Source organism: Miniopterus natalensis, chromosome 14, assembly GCF_054644295.1.
Source record: "Miniopterus natalensis isolate mMinNat1 chromosome 14, mMinNat1.hap1, whole genome shotgun sequence".
NCBI classification, from domain to species: domain Eukaryota; kingdom Metazoa; phylum Chordata; class Mammalia; order Chiroptera; family Miniopteridae; genus Miniopterus; species Miniopterus natalensis.
The window spans coordinates 53,427,928-53,447,408 of record NC_142094.1 but is presented as its reverse complement, the minus strand read 5'-3'; the positions used below and the strand labels follow the sequence as shown (position 1 = coordinate 53,447,408).

The window sequence follows — 19,481 nt, the reverse complement described above, 5'->3', positions numbered from 1 at the left end:
CCGCTCGTAGCCAAACGTTTTCAGACATTGTCTGCCCTCACTGTGCAGCCCACCCACTCTGCTGAGACTGTCAGCCACGCCCACTGCTGGCTGCTGGACCGGTCTCTGTGCCTGCTGTCCCCTGGCAGTAGCCTCACATCCAGCTGTCCCCTGCACGTTGCCATTTGGATGTCCACTTGAGACCTCCCAATCTCAGGAAATGGCACCACCACAGTTGCATCAGACAGGATCACTGGCGTCACCCTGACTCAGCCTTTCCCCACACTCCCATTCAATAGGCTGAGCCCGTCATCTCATCTCACGAACTCCCTCCAAGGCCACTGCCACTTAGCGCAGCTCAGTCCAACAGCATCCCCTGCTGGTTTTACTCTTACTGCTCTCTGGCTCCCTCCAGTCCGTGCTCCAGCTGGCTGTCCTAAGCCACACCTGCTTAAAAGCCTTCAGTGGCTTCTCCCCGCTTTAGGATCAAGTTCGAACTCCTTGCCATGCAGGCAAGAAAGAGCCTTTGCCTTACTCATCTCTTGCCGCTCCCTCTCCTCACTCTGGAGCAACAGCCAGCTCCTCAAAGGGGCTGTGTTCTCTCTGCTCTGGGCCTTCACACCTGCTTTCCTCTGCTTATACTTTAGGTCTGACTTGGACTTGGACCACTCCCTCCAGGAAGCCTTCCAGGATTCAGTGCTGAATCAGGTGCCCCTCCTGTGCTCCCATACCACTTGTCTAGCACTTGCCACGCCACAGTGCAGCGACCTGTTTGCAGATCCTGTGCCCCTGTAGACTGCCCCTTGAGGACAGGAACTATCTTGTGCATAAAAGAAGCCCCAAGATACAACAGTGCACTATGCAGAGTAGGTACCCAAACAGTTGCGTCCTGGAGGAATGTTTCCAACACACCCTGCCCCAAATTACCAAAGAATGTATCTGGATTTCAGTTTTCCCTGGGCCAGAATGATGGTTATCTCGAAATTTGATAAAAAGGGTTTCACAACAGCCTAAAAGGACAAAATTAGTAAAACTGGTTTACCAGATGGCTCAGTCTAGCCCCAGGCTTACACTAAACAGAAGAACAGTGCACCAGCCCCAGGCGGAGGCCAACCCCCAACAGTGAGTGGCACGAGGGCATCTTCCCAAAGGAGCCGCTTTGAAGGCGGCACTGGGAACAGGCAGGAGAGGGAGAAGGAGGGGCCGTGAGGGGCTGAGCCAGGTGTGGGAGAAAGGAGCCTGCACCCCTTCACTTTTGTAATCCTCACCCAAGGATACTTTTTCCATTGCTTTTCAGAGAGTGGGAGAGACATTGACGTGACACATCGATTGGTTGCCTCCTGCATGCGCCCTGGCCAGGGCCGGGGATGGACCTGCAACCGAGGTGCCTGCCCTTGTCCGGAATCGAACCCGGGACCCTTCAGTCCGCAGGCCGATGCTCTAATCATTGAGCCAAACGAGCCAGGGCCCCCATCACTTTCAAAGAGGTCTTTTAATAATTCCTCAGCACATTCGCAGTTGGCAAAAAGGTTTTGTTTTTTTGAAGTGGAAAGAATTCGAGAAAGGGTGCAATTTCTCATCTACCTAAAACTTCGTTGAGTATCAAAATATTTCCATTTTATTTTTGCATCATACATTCGTAATTTTAACAACTTTGATCATTAGCTAATACAGTAATACAAAAATGAGGGAGAAAAAGATGTTAGTATTCATTTTCATAAAGTGCAAGTTTAGTTTTAAATTGCTTTAGTAAACAAAATCTCATTTCAGGTCCACCCTTTCCCAAGGTGGAAGAGAAAGAGCTATTTCAAACATTTTACTTAACAAGAATAAGTGAAAGATCCAACAGAGACAAGACTTTTTTGCAAACATTTTTCTGGGTTAACATTTCTAAGGACAACAGTACTGACTGTAAAATAACCTTTCGTAGTTAATATGAATACATATAATAAAACAAGAACATAACCTAGACCTCTGTGCTTATTTTGCAACTTTTAAGTATCCAATTATGAGAAAGGTACACAAGTGAACAGGAACAGTTAGCTTCGTATGTGGCCAAGTTAACTTTTTACTGGAGTTATTTGAAGACATTCTCGGGTTTGGCCCTTGCAGGCAGGTCATTCTCACACTCCCTTACCAATTATGTCAAATTGCTAGTTCAGTTATACAGACATTTCTATTCAAAATGGGTGCTTATCTGACTCTGCCCTATGAGGACTGGCCTTTCAAAATAATATTGCTAGAAGGTTAATTGAAGAGTGCCGATGGCTTAAGTTTGCCAAATGCTCACTTGGAGACAGTATAAATAAGGATTACTAAAGTTGTCTACTCAAGTATAAAATCTATGCAAAACCCTCATAATATAGGCAAAGTGTTCAAAGGCCAAGGAAAAATTTTTCTTTTATAAGAAAGTGCAACTGCAGGGTCTTTTGAATGATCTTCTAGACAGTTCGGCAGACAACCTGGTAGTTTGGCTCAGAAAGAGGAGCTCCTCATGAGGAATGAAAGTTCTTCCTAGAATATGAAGCAAAATCTCAGGCAGCTTTCTGAAAAACTGCTCATGGCGACAAGGTGACAACAAACTTACAATAGCGACGGCTTTCGGAGCTGCTGATTTGCGTGAGAACTCGGCAGCGCTGCTTCCTCTTACCCAGGACAGCGGGCCACCTTATAACTTATTTACGGGTCACAGCACTCTGTCCAGCATTGGGAGTAGGTGTGAACTAATCGGATAAGAGAAGATCAGAAGTGTTTTCATGTGTTTCAGTGCTTTTCAGGTCAAATCTCAATACTTTCAAATAAATCACTAAAATATAACATTTCCTTGTTATTTTCAATATTTTACATAGTTAATGGAAAATCATGGTCAAAGAGCTTTGTATCAGTCCTCAGTGATACCATCTGACGCTGTCAGATTTTCAGCATTTGTTCGGCTGCTGCTAGATGGTAAAGAAAGTTTTCTGTTGCTGGTGGGAATCGTCTTTGCTTTAGTGCCTCAAAATTGAGAACAAGCTTTCCTCCATCACCCGAAACTTCTGAAAATGATGCCAAGTTGGTGAAGATTTCTTTTGTTTTCAGGGAAATATCCTTTAATAAAAACAGGAAAATATGCAGTCTGTTAGCATTAAGAAATTTTAGTAGTTGTTGCATTTTAATAGAACTCTTACTGCCATTTTTAAAAGTGTATCTAACTTTATAAGTTAGAAAAAATGAAACAAAATAACAGACTTATCAATATCACGGATAGTTTTTGCCATTTTAAGGACACAGTTCAGTGGCAGTGAAGTACCTTCAGTGTTGTATGATGATGATGATCACTACTGTCCATCTCCAGACCTTTTCATCACCCCAACTGGAACTCTTGTCTCCATTAAACACTAAACCCCAGTCCCCTCCAACCACCATTCTACTTTCTGCCTCTGAATTCGCCTATTCTAGGTACCTCACATAAGTGGAATCATACAATATTTGTACTTTTTGACCAGCTTATTTCACTTAGCATAATGTTTCCAAGGTTCGTCCATGTTGTGGTGCATGTTAGAACTTTATTCCTGTTTATGGCTGAATAATATTCTACTATATCTGGATACCACATTGTGTTTCCCCGCTCATCCATGTGCCATCCCATCAACAAGGGAGAGGAGGGTCCACATGGGCACTGTCATCAGCTGACAGGAAGACCACAGAGGAGCTAGCCCTGCAGGGTGTGACACCAGAGTCTGCTGAGGTTGGCAGGGCCTACATCATCAATGTCCTGGAGGCAATACATCAAAGCTCTATTAAGACGCTCTACCTAGTTCCCCATGCTCAGCAGCAACCTTCTGTTTACACTTTCTTTGTGAAAATTCTGCTAGGAGGAGAGGATGCACTGCCAGTCCAGAACAGCCTTCCAGACACTTGGAAGTTACATTTCTCACCATAAATGCTTAGCTTAGCACCAGCCGTCCCACCATATAGATCTTATCCTCAGAGCAGCCCCCACCTGCTCATTTCCAGCAGGTCCATCTGCAAACCCTCATGAGCATCTGCCCACTGGCCTCTCCCAGTCACTTCCCTTTGTCACGTGCACAGCAGGTAAAGAGCAGCTCTGCGCACACTGCCCAGCGACGCTGGTTTAGGACCCTGAGTAAGTCGGCAGGTTCAGAAGTTACCTGTATAACATGGCTGTTGGATTTCTCTGGATCTTCTGCAGACTGAACAATTAGCTGACCAATTTCTCTGTGCAGTTTGCCCATTGTCATGGCCTCTGGTGAGATTAAGAATATGTTGTGTGAATATTTAGAAGTTTAATAAAAAAATAATCATGTCACCTCTCTGAAAACCTGAAAGATCACACAGGGAATTTTCAAAAAGCAACCAACAACCCCCTCATTTCCATCCGATTGCTAAACACAAGTATGACAACAGGCTGGGAGGGAAGGAAGACAAAATCATGGTTTATATACTTCATGTCCCAAATAAAAACACACCAATACCAAACCAAATTTCTCTTTCACACCTACCTGATTAAGAATTTTATTTTTTTCTAGACAACACTAATGAAAGCTTCTAACTACAGATAAGTTGTGAGTTTAAGCCAAGAGCCTGACTTTCCTGTCCAGGTCCTGACAGTTAAGAACGCAAGTTTATCTTTCTGGCGGGAATATTGTGAAAGCAGGGCTTCCTGTCAGTTCAGCAGAAGCCACTGAACATTCAGTGTGGAAAGGCCCTTAGACACGAGTAAAGGAAACAACCTAAGGTGCATTAATTATATACACTGCTACTTTTTGCAGCCAGGGGAGTAACAGAAATTTCGGTCTGCCACTCCAAGGGACAAACACAAATGGTGCTGCCTGGGATGAGCCCATTTTACAGACTCACAGCAACAGGTGGCAGCAGGAAGATGGCCACCCTTTCAGCAATTTCAGTGGCCCAGCCACAGCTAGGTTTCTATCACTTTTGCTTTACAAAAGGTAGTATTTTATATTTAAAATTTTTCACCAGGAACATGCATTATGTTGGTAATTTTAAAACAAATGAAATAGTACTAGTTCTGGTTCTACTCATTTGGAGTTCCTAGATAAAATCTCACATAATGAGAATCTATCTAACAAAAACACCCCCATCAGCCAGCGTTCAGCTATTCCCACTTTCAGGAGAAAGAGATAAATGACAACAGAAAAGCTGTTCCCAGGAATTCCCATCTATAGGCAACACCCCAGAAGTGCCCTGGGCACACACAAGGTTAACCTGATCTTTACCATTTTATGTAGCTGTAGTTTAGGACAATTTAGTTCCCAGAGGTGACACTATGACAGCTAGGACCCCTTTCTTGATCATTAGTTCCAAGAATACTTTCATTTCCTTGGGCTTACTGAGCCATCCTTCAGAGAGAGTTTCCACACAGGAGTCAGTCAACCTTTGGGTGGTGACAAATGCTACACGTTCTTTAGTGATGCTCCCCTCAGGAGGCGGAGCCTAATCCCTCTCCCTTAAGTGGGATGGGGCTTAATGACTTGCTTCTGACAAATGGAATATGGAGGAGTGAGGTGCATGACTTCTGAGACTAGGTCATAAAGGACACTGTGGTCTCCTCTGTCGCTTGGATCACTCACTCTTGGGGAAGCCAGCTGTCCGCCATGAGAACACTCAAGCTGCCCTATGGAGAGGCCCATGTGGTGAGGGCTCCTGCCAACAACCGTGCGAGTTAGCTGGGAAGTGGAGTCTCCAGCCCCAGTTGAGCCTTCAGATAACTGCAGCCCTGGCACTGTGTTGATTAAAACCTCATGACAGACCTTGAGCCAAAACCTCCCAGCTAACAGAACTAACCTTTCGCAAGTGGGGCAACGGTAATCTCACTGTCTGCCAGGTTCACAAACACGTCATAGAGGTCTGATCTATTGCTCACCTCCGAGTCTACAAATCCGGCGACGTAACCTGCGTTAGAGATGAGCAACATTACTAGAGTCCGAAGAAATCATATTGTGAGCACAGCAAATGAGAATTGAGTCTAAAAGGTCACCAGCTGCTTTACTTATTCAGGGCACATTGGCTGTGGCCTGTGGCATTTATTAAGACTACATTATTGTCAATTGCCTTAAGAAACTCACACAACTCAAAATGTTCCAAAGCCAGGCTTCAGTGTCAAGGAAGGAGGCTGAAGGAAAGCATTTACTTTTCAGCCATTGCTTTTGGGGACAAAAATGACAGACGAAGCAGAAGGTAGCAAGGATGCTCCTGATCAGTGTTCCTGCTCTGGGTCCTTGTCTCCAAGAAATCATAGCCAAACACCTGGGGTTTCTCAGGGAAAGTGAGTGGAAACAGCAGCATCTTTCACCGATTTCAGAGCTCATAAAATAAGTGCTAAAAACATCAGGGCAACTCTAGACTTATCAGACCTTTGGAATTGGTGTGGGAAGACAATTCTTAGACTTTGGATTTCTTTTATTTTAATATGTTTTTATTGATTTTAGAGAGAGGGAAAGATAGAAACTTTGACAACAGAGGAACATCGGGTGCCTCCTGCACGCCTCCTCTGGGGATCCAGCCTGCAATCTGGGCATGTGCCCTGACTGGGAATCAAACTGGCAACCACTTGGTGCATGGAACAATTCTCAACCAACTGAGCCACACCAGCCAGGCATACAGTTTAAAAAAGTTTTTTCTTTGAGAAAAAATATGACAAGGCTCAATTATAATCTAAATCAAATCACTGATAAAACTGTTTTTGTTTTTAAATATATCTTTATTGATTTCAGAGAAGGGAAGGAGAGGGAAAGAGAGAAACATCAATGATGAGAGAGTCATTGATCAAGCCCACAACTGGGGCATGTGCCCTGACGGGGAATCGAACCCCAATCGCCTGGATCCTAGGTCGACGCTCAACCGCTGAGCCATGCCCGGCTGGGCAGCTTTTAAAAAATACATATCTTTATTGATTTCAGAGAGAGGAAGGGAGAGGGAGAGAGAGAAAAACATCAATAGAGAGTCATTGATCAGCTGCCTCCTGCACGCCCCCCCTCCACTAGGGATCGAGCCTGCAACCTGGGCATGTGCCCTGACCGGGAATCGAACCCTGATCTCCTGGACCATAGGTCGATGCTCAACCACTGACTCACACCCAGCGGGGCAAGAAAATTTTTAAGACAAGAACTTGACAAGTTAAAAATAACAGTATTTTGGAGACAGCTGCATAACAATTTGAATGTATTTAATGCCACTGAACTACACACTTAAAATTGATTAAGATGAGCCCTGGTCGATGTGGCTCAGTTGGAGCATTGTCCTGTACGCCAAAATTTGCCGGATCAATCCCCGGATCAAGGCACGCATGGAAGGCAGCAGGCTGATGTTCTCTCTCACACTGATGTTTCTTTCTCTCCCCTTGACCCATCCCCTCTCTCTGGAATCAATAAGCATATCCTCAGGTAAGGATTTTAAAAAAAAGAAAAAGATTAAGATGGTAAATTTTGTATTACATGTATTTTACCCAATTTGTTTCTAAATTAAAGGGGGGGGAAATTGGTTCCATTTGCCAAAGAAATAACAACTGATTAATACTCCTCTTAGGAATGCACACATGCACACACACACCAACCTCCAAAAACCAAAGAACCAAGCAAAACCCTAGTGAAAGTCGAGTCCCTGCCCTGGGACCCTGTGGTCTACCTGTGCACAGCTGCAGGGCTTCCAGCTCGTCGGCATCGAGGTGCACATACGAGTGAAGTATGGTCCAGTCCTGTCGATGCCACACCAGGGCAGGCAGGGTCCTGGGGAATCAGAGTGAGAACGCAATGGTGGCTGGCCTGCAGCTGAGAGACTCGGCCCGCCCCCTTCCCTCCTCTTCTGGGAAACTGGCTATCACGGGCAGAGCAGAGAGCTAGCCCTAAATGGGCCAACACCTCCAGGCTTCAAATGAAAGTAAAGCAATGTTTTACTGCTTTTGGTGTCAGATTCACTACAAAAAGCTAAAGGTGAAGTTTCCAAAGATCTCCATGGTAGCAAAGAGACGCTTCTAAGGTTTTCCTCCAAACACCCTACTCTGCAGACTGCCATGGAGAGGGAGTCTGAGGGTACAATCTAAAGAGGGCTCTGAAAGCAAAGAAGTCTTTTATTTTTATTAAATGTTTTTATTGATTTTAGAGAGAGAAGGGAGAGGAGAGAGGGACGAAGGGAGAGAGAAAAGGATCAGCAGCCTCCTGCACGCCTCCTACTGGGGACTGAGCCCACGACCTGGGCATGTGCCCTTAACTGGGAACAGAACCAGCGACCTTTTGGTGCATGGGAAGGTGCTCAACTAACTAAGCCACACTGGCCAGGATGCAAAAAGTGTTTTGAAGTCTCTCATTTCATATTTAATTCCAGTCAAACTTGCAAATCACTTTGTGTTTGATTTTTACAAAATAGGTTTCAGTAAAAAAAAACCACACACACAAAAAAAACTTCCAGTAAAACAACTATTGCAAGAAGAAGTGTTGAGTTTATCTGTGGTTTTGTGAACGCCCTGGTGCCTTGTTACAGATCTCAGAAGCTGTGGACATGTTTCAGCAGCATAAATGTAGAGGAAAGGGTAATGGGCTAGAAAAGTACAGGGTTTGGAGTGAGAGCGAGGAGGGTAAAAATTCTGGCGCTTTCACGTAAGATCTGAGGCAACGGCAATCATTAACAATAATTATTTCTAAAGTGTACACTATGGGCAAGGTACCCGCTAAGAACTTCACACAAATTATTTTCAATCCTGAAAATAAGCCTCTGAGGTAGGTATTAGCTTCATTTTACAGATCAAGAGACTGAGGCTTAGAAACATGAGCATCCTTTATGTGGGCACAGAGAGAATACATTGCCTTCCCAGGATTTTAACCCAGGCGTTTGACTACCAAGACCTTGTCCTCTTTCCATTATCTGACCGCTTAGCCTCTCAGCCTCAGTTTTCTCATCAATAATACAGAATATTAATGCTTGCAAGGTTCTCGTCATGAGTAAATTTAATAACCTAAGGTACCTTACACAATGCCTGCCATACAGTAAACACAGCATAAATGCTAGTTCTCCCTGATTTTAAAAAAGAATCTAAGAACAAGTTAGATTAGGCAAAAAAGACACAACCACCCCTAAAACATACACACATACCCCTCTACTTAGTATAAAAAATAAAAGAGACAGGTCTGTGGTAAAATTGAACAAAAGAAACAACTTACTAAACGGGTCAGGAAACTATGACCCACGAATTGCTGCCTGTCTTTACACATAAAATGTTACTGAAACACAGCCATGCTCACTCACTGATGTAGGTACTGTCTACGGTTGCTTTTATGCTACCCATGACAGTTGAGTAGTTCAGACAGAGACCATATGGCCCACAAGCCTTAAATATCTCCTCTTTGGCAAAGAGAAGTTTGCAAACTCCTAGCTCTAAAATATGCATATTTCTAAAATTAAAGAAGAATCTGTCGAAATTCAGTGACCTTGAATTGCTAAATCTAAACAGGACCATTCACCCCCCAGACCAACATGTTCTATTTTTACCAAATGTGCAACAGAATAGAGCACAGAGTAACACCAAGTGCCCCAAACTGGCTGCCAACAAGGTTTACACATTTTAATGACTAGAGAGGATACCTGGTAAACTCCTGGACAACTTCTATTTTGGGGTGATAGACAACAATTCTTTTCTTGAGCATCAGTGCCGTGTGTATGATAACAGTTTCCATTCCAAACTGAGATACAATGTCTCAAAACAAAAGAAATTATAATGTTACTACATTAAGTATTATATAAAGTTTTTATCAGAAAAAAATCCTTGTCATATCAATGCAAAATTATTTTCAACACAGAGAATAAATTTTGGTAACTACTGCAAGCACAGAATCATTTTATCTGATGGGTGGCATATCAATCCATACATCTGCCTCCAAGGATGGAGGTGCCTACCCCTGCCCCCAAGGGACTCTATTTTGGGTGCATACACAAAGGCAGACTCACAAGAAAGTGGAGTAACGGTATGAAGGGAATCAGCCAGTGTCATGAAAACTCAAGTTTAAAAAAATATTCACTGACCAGCCCCTCCCACCCACCCACATCATTACTTGAATCCTTTTGAGACAGGACAGCAGCTGACACCTTCACAGGGACGCTTAGAAACCATATAGAACAGTAGCATCAACAGTGAAGACAGACAGGGGCGATGGGAGGATGGGAGCAAAGGTCAGCATTCCCCTGGAGATCCCGCTCCTTCCTTCAGGCCCCGAAGCCTGTGGCTCAGCCCTGGGCTCTCTGCCATTTTGGATTTTCCGGGTAGAAAAGGCGGGAGCTGGACTAGAAGCCTGGCCTGGGGCTGGAGCTCTCCAGGCGTAGCACCCTGAAACGCAGCGCACTGGTCAAAGAACATTTCTACATGAGGTCAGAATCAAGCCTGCTTTCCTACGGCAGACTCTGATCCAATAAGGAAATGGAGAAGTTGACACTCTCCTGCAGAGGAATTAAATATGACACAGATGACACATGTGAAAAGAGAAACCGTCTACCGAGAGACTGTCCTGGGCCTGGGGGTTCTGTCGTGGGCATGAAATCGTCTGAGATGGGGTTTTGTCTCTTTCCCCTTTTACCTTTGATGGAGCCTGCGAGGTATGCCTTCCGGACATCAAAGTCCTTGCTAAGGAAAGAGCCATTTTCTTCACTCTGGCATATTCCCTTTGTGAGAACTGCAATGTAACTTTCCATCATTTTAACGGGGCTCCCATGCTTCAGGTACAGTCTGAAAGGAAAAACAAAATGCAACTGTGCTTTTATTTCCCACCAGCCACATGGAGAAAGGCGCCAAGGCCAGGCGCGGGTACTTTCTACAGAATCGAAGCCAACTTGCTAATACACTTCTGAATGCCTGATAATTCTAAAATTTAATTTGAAATGTATTTTTAAAAAGAACCCCTTAAGAGACCTTTGACAATTCTTCGAAGTCAGCTCTCCCGTTATATCTGGGAAAGCCTGCTGTAATGCACTCAGGCAGAAGAATGAACGACGGGCTCTCCGAGGCCCCTTATTCTCAGAACGCTGTATAGTTATCTTTTTATGTCTGACAGTCACAGCTGGTGCTCTGTGACTGTCGCTGGGATTTCCTCTGACAAGAAAGGAGGTTTATGCATTGTTCACGAAGAAAGCAGTAATTAGCTGTAGAACCTGTATTTATTACCAGAGTTTCCAGAGATAACTATATTTAGATCATTAAGAAATCAAACTCCTTTAAGACTCTGGTGATAAATGCGCACTAGATACATTCATCAAGTTAAAACTTCCAGAAAATGCTGACAGGAAACTGGCTCCATTTATAGCTCGCATGTGAAATCAATCCCTCCCCAGAAATCTCTTCCTATGAGCAACTAAATCTAAATTTTGCTTGGAAAGCAGGACTGGGTCTACTTGGGCCTTTCAGCAGCTGAAGGAATAGAAAACTGGGAAGAAAATAAAACCAATGTTTAGGATAGGTCACTTGAAAATAATACTTAATGTAGATTAAGTTTCATTAAGATAATGAAAAAAAATGTTTTAAGAGCTTACCAAATTTTGTTAATCATCAGTGTTTTTCAATGCAGAAACTGAGAAAAAAGGTAGAGCACAATGACTATGGTAAGCTATCAGATATATAAAGTATAGGGGCAAGCCCACGAACTTGCCCACATGCTTATTAAGGAGGCATTATCTCGAGCTGGATATAAAGAAAACAGGCCCAGGAGCAGCCCTGGGGTGGGGAGTCAGGAGGTAGAACTAGAGGCTAGGACTAGGAGAAGGCAGGGACTTAGTTTTCACTGTACACCCTCCTGTATCTTTTGTACTTTTTTTTAAACGTGCTTACATTACCACCACCAAAAAGCTACAAAACCAAAAAAGACACCATTACAATTATAAAATAGAAACAATATATAGGAGAAGAGAAACATGAGAGGTGGTAGGATAAGATGACTTCCCACATGACAACCCTGGGCCATGAGAGACTGACTAGAAGGAGAAATCCCCCAAAACCACAAAGCACAACCCAAGGGACCGCATTCAGATGTACATCCACAAGCTGTCACACCTGGCCTGGACAACTGACTCCAAGTGTGCCTGAATCCATAGAGGGAATGAACCCATGTGGGCCTCCACTGCCACTGTGAGCAGCGTGCTACGGAAGGAATGCCTGCCTGCTATTCTCACCAGAAATGACAGGGAGCACATCCATGGTAATCCCACCACTATAAAAAAATGTCTGTCTAATCACTGTGGTATACACCTGAAACTAATATATAATATTGTATGTCAATTGTAATTGAAAAATTAGAAAAATTGTTTTAAAAGTGTTTGTGTGCATGTGCATGCAGACACGTGTTCACAGGGAGAAAGCGTGTGTACCTGAGTCCACTGGTGTATGCATACATAAGGGCAAGCACTAGAGTTCACTAAGGGGCTGGAGGCAGAGGAAGTGGCTGGCAATAGGTCTGAGTCCTCAATTCCTTTGCACTGTGGCAGAAGAGAATCTAGAATGCAACAAGGCCATGGCACCACAAAAGCTGAGAAACCCTCTGGGCTTCCTCCCGGGCAATTAGTGGGGTCTAAACTAACCTTGCCTTCCGGCCCCAGAGCACTTCCCAGTGAATTTAGTTAAGTAACTTAACCTTCACCCAATCAAATGAAACAGGAGTCCAATGTTTGTTCAAAAACACCTTTGCAATGCTTTTAGTTCACAGTTTCCGGACAGTGTCTCTTCTAGCGATCATAATCTTTCTCTGTGTCAGTACATATTAGCAGACAGCTGTTTATATTCCACAGAGCCATATACCTGGAATTTATCCTAGGCAGCAAGAAGTCTTTCATATCAAAGCTGGGTGCAAACACAGTAAAACTTCACTTTGTCAAAACACAACCTAACTGAAACCCTTCGGGTAATGAGAAGGTATTCTTATGCTATGTCACGTGTGCACATAAAAATGGCAAAAAGGAAACCATACATTGGGATTATAGAGAGGAAAACAAAACTCCCATCATTCACACCAACCCCAAACTAGTTATTGGGTGTGACCCTGAGGGCTAAGTAATATATAACAACTAAACTTTTAAGTCTATCTAATGACAATAATATTAAAAAAAAAAACTAAACTAAAAACCCTGCAAAAGTCTCCATTACAGAAAAAAGCCAACACTCCTAACATATAAGAAAGATTTCATGAAGTTCACTAAATATACTTACTGAGGCAAGAAAGCAGGCAGGTGTGTTTTAAATAAATTTCTTCAACAGCTAGGATGAAACTAAAGGGGTCTACCCGAATCACTATTAACCAATGAATCAGTTTTTCAGCTCCTCAGCATTCCAGCTAAGAAATGTTTTCCTGTGCTTCAGCGTAATTCAAAATGCTCATTAACTTTCCCCCAAATGACTCCCTCACAGGCCTTGACACACACGAGGCAGCTGACCACTTTGCAAAGCTCTTAACTTATCCGTCCTGTACAGGAAAGTTCGAACTACAAATGAGTAGAAGTAACAGACCAACAATGGCAAGTGACTCACAACACCCAGGCGCTCTAAGTCTCGCAAATGGAGCTTTCTCCTGCCCTCTACCATTTTCCCAAATGAGGGGAGCAGTATCACTGAAGCAGGTGACACAGTCCCTTTACCACACAGTCACTGAAGGGCCGGTCAAGATTAAGTTGGGAGACAAAGGGGAAATCTGCTTCCTCAGGGTAGAAATCTGCTCTAGATCTGCAGTTTTGTATATTAGCATTTAATACAGTTTTCATACAGACCTACACAATATCCTAGTGAAGGCGGCATATTTCTCTGGGTTAAAATCTTTGGCGGTCAGAACAATAGAAAAATGAGTCACCTGTCCAAAAGAAACAAAAAAAGTACACTTTTTAAAGACACTTTAACAGAATTAATTTTTATCACTATATTTTAACAAACCTCTTGTACAAGACATAGCAGCATTAAAAGGAAAAGACCAGAATGTAACCAAGTCCTCAGTGGTTTCTTTATACTTTATATGTATATCCACACACATAAAAAGTTACATAGACATAAATATTGAATTTCCTACATAAAAATGCAAAACTTTGGTTAGCGTTTTTTTCAAAAAACAAAAATATTTCAAAGATTAAAAATGTGAATTTTTACTTTAAATCCCCTAACCTCATCAAAGCAGAGCTAGGAATGCTATACCAGACCTACCAATTTAGCAACTGTTTTTCATTAATGATATAGAAGAATGGAAAACAACAAAAACACATCTCAGTAAAATTCTTACAGTAAAAATTATACAGTTCCTGAAACAGTCCGCTCTCTGCAGGTTGCTATATAACCTAAAGGGCACTGCTATAAGCTTCATTTATTTATATGCCTTTATTATTATAAATACAAATTTCTGATAATTATATACTAATTAATCCCATTAATGAAACAAAATTTAGAACTTTATAAAAGCAAAGTATTTAAGAAATACATTTTTAGGCCCTGGCCGGGTGGCTCAGTTGGTTGGAACATCGCCTGTGCACCGAAAGGTTTCCAGTTTGATCCCCGGTCGATTGATGTTTCTCTTTTGCATCGATGTTTCTCTCTCTCCCCCTTCCTCTCTCTCTAAAAAATAAAAAACAAACAAACAAAAAAACCATATCCTCGGTTGAGGATTTAAAAAAAGAAGAAATACATTTTAAAAAATATTTTGAGGTATAAAATCTCAATATCTTGCTATTTTTCAAATCTGAAAAACAAATTAGAAATTGCTGTTGCTGTAATTTGGCAGTCTGTAGTGTAAAACACGATAAATCTACCCGAGGATACATCAAGACTTTTCAGCAAGAACCTAATGAACATAAACCAAGGATTTTATAACATGTGCAAAACTATCTTTTTGCAAATTTAATTTTTAAACTATGAATCTCTGTTTTGTCTTAAACAGTTTCTAAATTGTTGCCTTCCTGTTATTTTAAATGTAATTCCTTAAACTGATATCTTGGACATGCTTCATACAGTCTGGTTATTATTGGCTGTAAAATTATCCCTAAAAGGTAATAGAAGTCCCAACCCAGGAACATGCCAGGAGTCCAGCCACTTCTCCCCAGTATTCTTTTCTTTGAAAAAACCTGCTGGCTGATGGGACAGGGAAGCTCTCAAGGACCACATAGTGGTTTTCAACATGTCACCCTGATCCTGTCCCTATCAAATGACACAGCAAAAAACCTACTGAATGCATGAGTTTCCTTAATTATCCTTTCTAGTCTTAATTTAGCCTTCCCACCCACAAACAAGTAAAAAAAGAGTTTTCTTTACTAAGCCACGGACAGTGATATCTCTAAAATAGCTTTTATTGATGGGAAAAAATACTTCACCCTTGTAATGAGACTCATTACTCTGAAACTACTTCTGCATTTTAACCCATCAGAGTATAACCCGAGCAAGGCTTCACTGCACAACCGCAGGGTCCGTCATATAATGCACACCAACAAATATTTATAGGACGAGTAAGAGTGAAACGTGAACGAGAACAGTCCTAATGAAAATCATACTGAATGTTTTGCAAAGCGTATTGTGAATGATAAAATCTAAAGCTAAGAGTTACTGGAATAATCTTACATCACTTTAAATGCTTTTGGTTTTTTGACCTTTATGCACTCGTACCTTTTTCAAAACTGAAGACTCTGGAACTTCGACTGTTGTGATGTAAAACCACGTCCTTCTGTACTGACCGAAGACGAAGGGGTGGAGGCGCTTGTCCTCACGGGCGAGGCAGCACTTCCTCAGCAGCAGGCCCCGTAAGGCAGCCGTGGTGGAGGGATAGCACCACACCCACAGGACTTCTCCGTTTGTGTCCTTTTCTACGGTGGAAAGATGGTCACTGTGAGAATGTCAAACAGCAGCAAGGGAGTGAATTGATTGGTTACTCAGAAGCACTTAGTGGAATCACTTTTAACACCCCATTTTATAAAGCAACTCGGTTTGCGAGGCGCCTAATTCCCACCTATCTCTACTGCTCAAATGATCTGACCTTGGATTTTAGGCTACCTAAGTAAATCATGTTACATGCTGATTGTACAAATTCTATATTTAGTGTTGCTTAGTGGCTGAGCATCGATCCATGCACCAAGAGGTCACGGGTTCGATTCTTGGTCAGGGCACATGCCTGGGTTTCAGGCTCCATCCCGTGTGCAGGAGGCAGCCAATCAATGTTGATGTTTCTCTCATTGAAGTTTCTCTCTCTCCCTCTCCCTTCCTCTCTCTCTAAAAAAAAAATCTAAAATAAATAAATAAATAAAAATTCCCCAGCCAGGCGTGGCTCAGCGCTTGAGCATCTACCTAGGATCAAGGCAATCAGGGTTTGATTCCCAGTCAGGGCACATGCCCGGGTTTCGGGCTTGATCCCCAGTCAGGGGCGTGCAGGGGGAAGCGGATCAATGACTCTTATCATTGATGTTTCTATCTCTCTCCCTCTCCTTTCCTCTCTTTGAAATCAATAAAGATATATTTTTTAAAAAATCAATAAAATACGTATAGAAAAAAAACTTTAGTAATAATAATAAAGGTTATCGAGTCACATACGTAGTTTCATCATCAAAGTAAACACCTCAATGACAAAAGAGGAGCAATCTATTAATAAAAACTCCAAACAAAAATAGCCTAAATTTTAGAGAAACAGTTACGGCTCATATGGCTGTAAGAATCTAGATTTTGATCTATAGATTTTTAAAAAACTTATTATGGAAAATATCAAGAATATAAAAAAGCAGAGAAAATAATAAAATGCCCCCATCTCCACCCATCACTCATCACTCAGCTTCAGCAATTACTGTATCAACATCTGCCTCCTTGTTTCATAAGGGGGGATGTGCTTCCCCTCCCATTACTTTGGAGCAAATCCCTTTATTTTTCAAGTCAACATGAAAAATAAAAAACCTGCTGAATTGAAAATGATTAGGTGATCTTTTTCTTCAGTTACCAAATAAAGTCGGAGTTTAATTCAGCTTTAATTCAGAAGTACTGCAGGCAGGACTAAGATGCTGGAGGTTTGGTTTTGCTCTGAAGCAGTTTTAAAATCACTTTAAGAAATGTTCAGATGGGTACGACATTTATTGGGATGATCACTTACTTAGTAAGTATAATGTCTAATCATTGCGGTGTACACTTGAAGCTAGCATAATATTGTATGTCAACTATAACTGAAAAACAAAAAAATAATTTTTTTTTAAAAAAAAGAAATACAGGAAGCCATTTCCAGATAAATGCATTTCTTTGAGGCACTGAAAAGTAACCAGCACATTTCGCCAGTTTTTCTCAACCCAAGCAAGGTTCTTGCGTACACTAGGGAGACAGCGGGAGAGGTTTTTCAATATCTCCAAAGAACGCTTTTTCAAAGGACAACGGAACGCGGGGAACCAACACACGCTCATTCGAGCAACCCCGCGCTCGCCGTCACCTATCAAATGAATGGCTCCTTGAAACACCCAACCCTGAAACACTGCGCCCGTTCCGAGCGCCCCGAAGATCCCAGCGTATTTCCCCGTCCCTTAATTTCTCCGGATCCCACCCAGCGTGATTATGCAGACACCGCGCCACGAGCACAAGCTCCACCGCACGGAGCACGGGCCTCCACTGTCTGCAGTGGGGACTCCGGGGCCAGGCTGCACGGGTCCCAATCCCGGCCCCGCCGCGTTGTAGCGTGCATCGGAGCACAAATGACACCCTGGGCTCGATCTACTCCTCCGGTAAAGTGTGTATCAAACGTCACCCGCAACCCCTGGAGCCGAGGTGCGAGTTAAACGGCGGTAGTCCATGCCTAATACGCGGCACCCGAGGCTGGTACAGTTGGCCACCGTGTCGCGAACCACTCGGTCACATGATCCAGGCCAGGCGGGCGCCCGACAGGCAGTCGCGCCTGGCTCCCCCACCCTCGGAGGCACCCGGCCCAGCCGCCTCCCCGCCGGGCCGCCCGAGAGCGACTCCCAGCTCAGCCGGGGTCCCGCCTGCGCAGCGGCCCCCTCGCAGCTGCGGGAGCTCCGTCACCTTCCACGTCCGGGCTCGTCTGCGGCCAGGGGAGTCCAAGAGGAGCTCCCCTCCCTGGACCGAGGAGGCCCGAGGGGTCCCTCCGCCCCGCCGCCCAATCCCGTTGGGCGCCCCCCGAGGCCGCGGGCAGAAGGGCCAGGGGCAGCTGGTCGAAGCCCCCGCGCGGAGGAGGCCGGGCGGCGCAGCCCCCCGCCCAGGCCCAACATGGAGGGTCGCGCCCTCCCCACCGCGGGCGGCGGGACCAGGGGCCGCCCCGGACCCAGGCGGAGGCGAAACTGGGATGCGCGCCTGCGGGGCAGGGCGCCTGCGTCCTCACCGATCAGCCCGACTCCGAGCATCAGCTGAGTGTCCGCCGCCTCAGCCGCAGCCATCTTCCGCCGCCGCAGCAGCGCTAGGCTCCCAGCTCCGGGCTCCCCGCTCCCAGGCTCCGCCTCCTCCTCCGGGGCCCGCCTGCCGGTTGGCCCCACCCGCAGGCTGCGGCCCCGCCCCCGCCCCAGGCCCCGCCCCCGCCCCGGAGGCGCGCCCCGCCCGCTCGACCGGACTTCCGTTCCGCTGCGCCACTGTTCCGCCCTCGGAGGCCGCCCCTGCTCCGCGGCTTCCCACAATTCCTCTCGCGTGAGTTTCCCCGCCCGCTCCGCCCGCGCGGGGCCTCACTGGGGCTCCCCACAGGGGCGCCTGAGGCTGGACGGAGGGTCTCCGTTCATTCGCCCATCGGTGCATCCGTGCATCCCAAACACAGAAAAATAAATGAGGACTTAAAATGGCTTTGGAAATAGAGTGTTGAGAGACAGAGCATTCCAGTGAGGAGAGACGGACAATTTCCTAGGAAAACACCACTGAAACAGCCCAGAGGCATAAACCCATTGCAATAAAATAACAGCTCCGTGTTACGGACTGGCTAGAGGGGCGCTGCTTTAAAAGGGGGTCGGGGAGCTTCTCCGCGGAGGGGCGATTTGAACCGAGGTCGGAGCGCTGGGCAGGAGCCGGGCGGCTCGGGCGGCTCCGGGATCCCTCCTGGGGCCTCCGCCCCCCACCCCCGGGTCACACAAAGCTAATTAGGGGGCGTCCGTGGTGTCTGCAAGAATACAGTCCCTCTCCCGTGTCCTTTAGTATTTTTGGAAGTGTTTAAAATATCTCATACATACACGCCAATCCAAGAAAAGCGTGTGGTTCCCGCTCAACTGAATAGTTATTATAAAAGGAGTTGAAACACTTCCCGTTTCTTCCCTAATCTCCTTCCCCTCCCTACCCCACGGAGGGAACTGCTATTCTAAATTTGGCAGTTGTCGTTTTACTAAATGTTTTTAACCTTTGGTATATGTGTACATTTCACTGTGAACAAAATACTGTGCTCCTTTTAAAACTTGACACGAATGCAACAATAGCTCTAACATTTATTCAACGGCAGGCACTGTTCTACGTGTTTTACTTGGATTACTTCCTTAAGTCCTCACTATCGCCCTGTGTATAAACCTGCTATGGCCCCTGGGTTTCAGGTGAG

General features: G+C 44.6%; 1 protein-coding gene across 1 annotated transcript; it reads right to left on the bottom strand.

The window, feature by feature from the left end:
- Positions 1 to 1,574: 1,574 nt before the first annotated feature.
- On the bottom strand, positions 1,575 to 18,374 carry DENND10 (DENN domain containing 10). Its single transcript, XM_087823981.1, has 9 exons — positions 18,297 to 18,374; positions 15,602 to 15,798; positions 13,732 to 13,811; positions 10,563 to 10,711; positions 9,577 to 9,688; positions 7,627 to 7,727; positions 5,788 to 5,895; positions 4,131 to 4,225; positions 1,575 to 3,066 (listed from the first exon to the last, which is right to left on the bottom strand). Exons 1-9 carry the CDS (start codon positions 18,349 to 18,351, stop codon positions 2,890 to 2,892), a joined length of 1,074 nt encoding a protein of 357 aa, XP_087680107.1. The 5' UTR covers positions 18,352 to 18,374; the 3' UTR covers positions 1,575 to 2,889.
- Between the last annotated feature and the right edge of the window lie 1,107 nt (positions 18,375 to 19,481).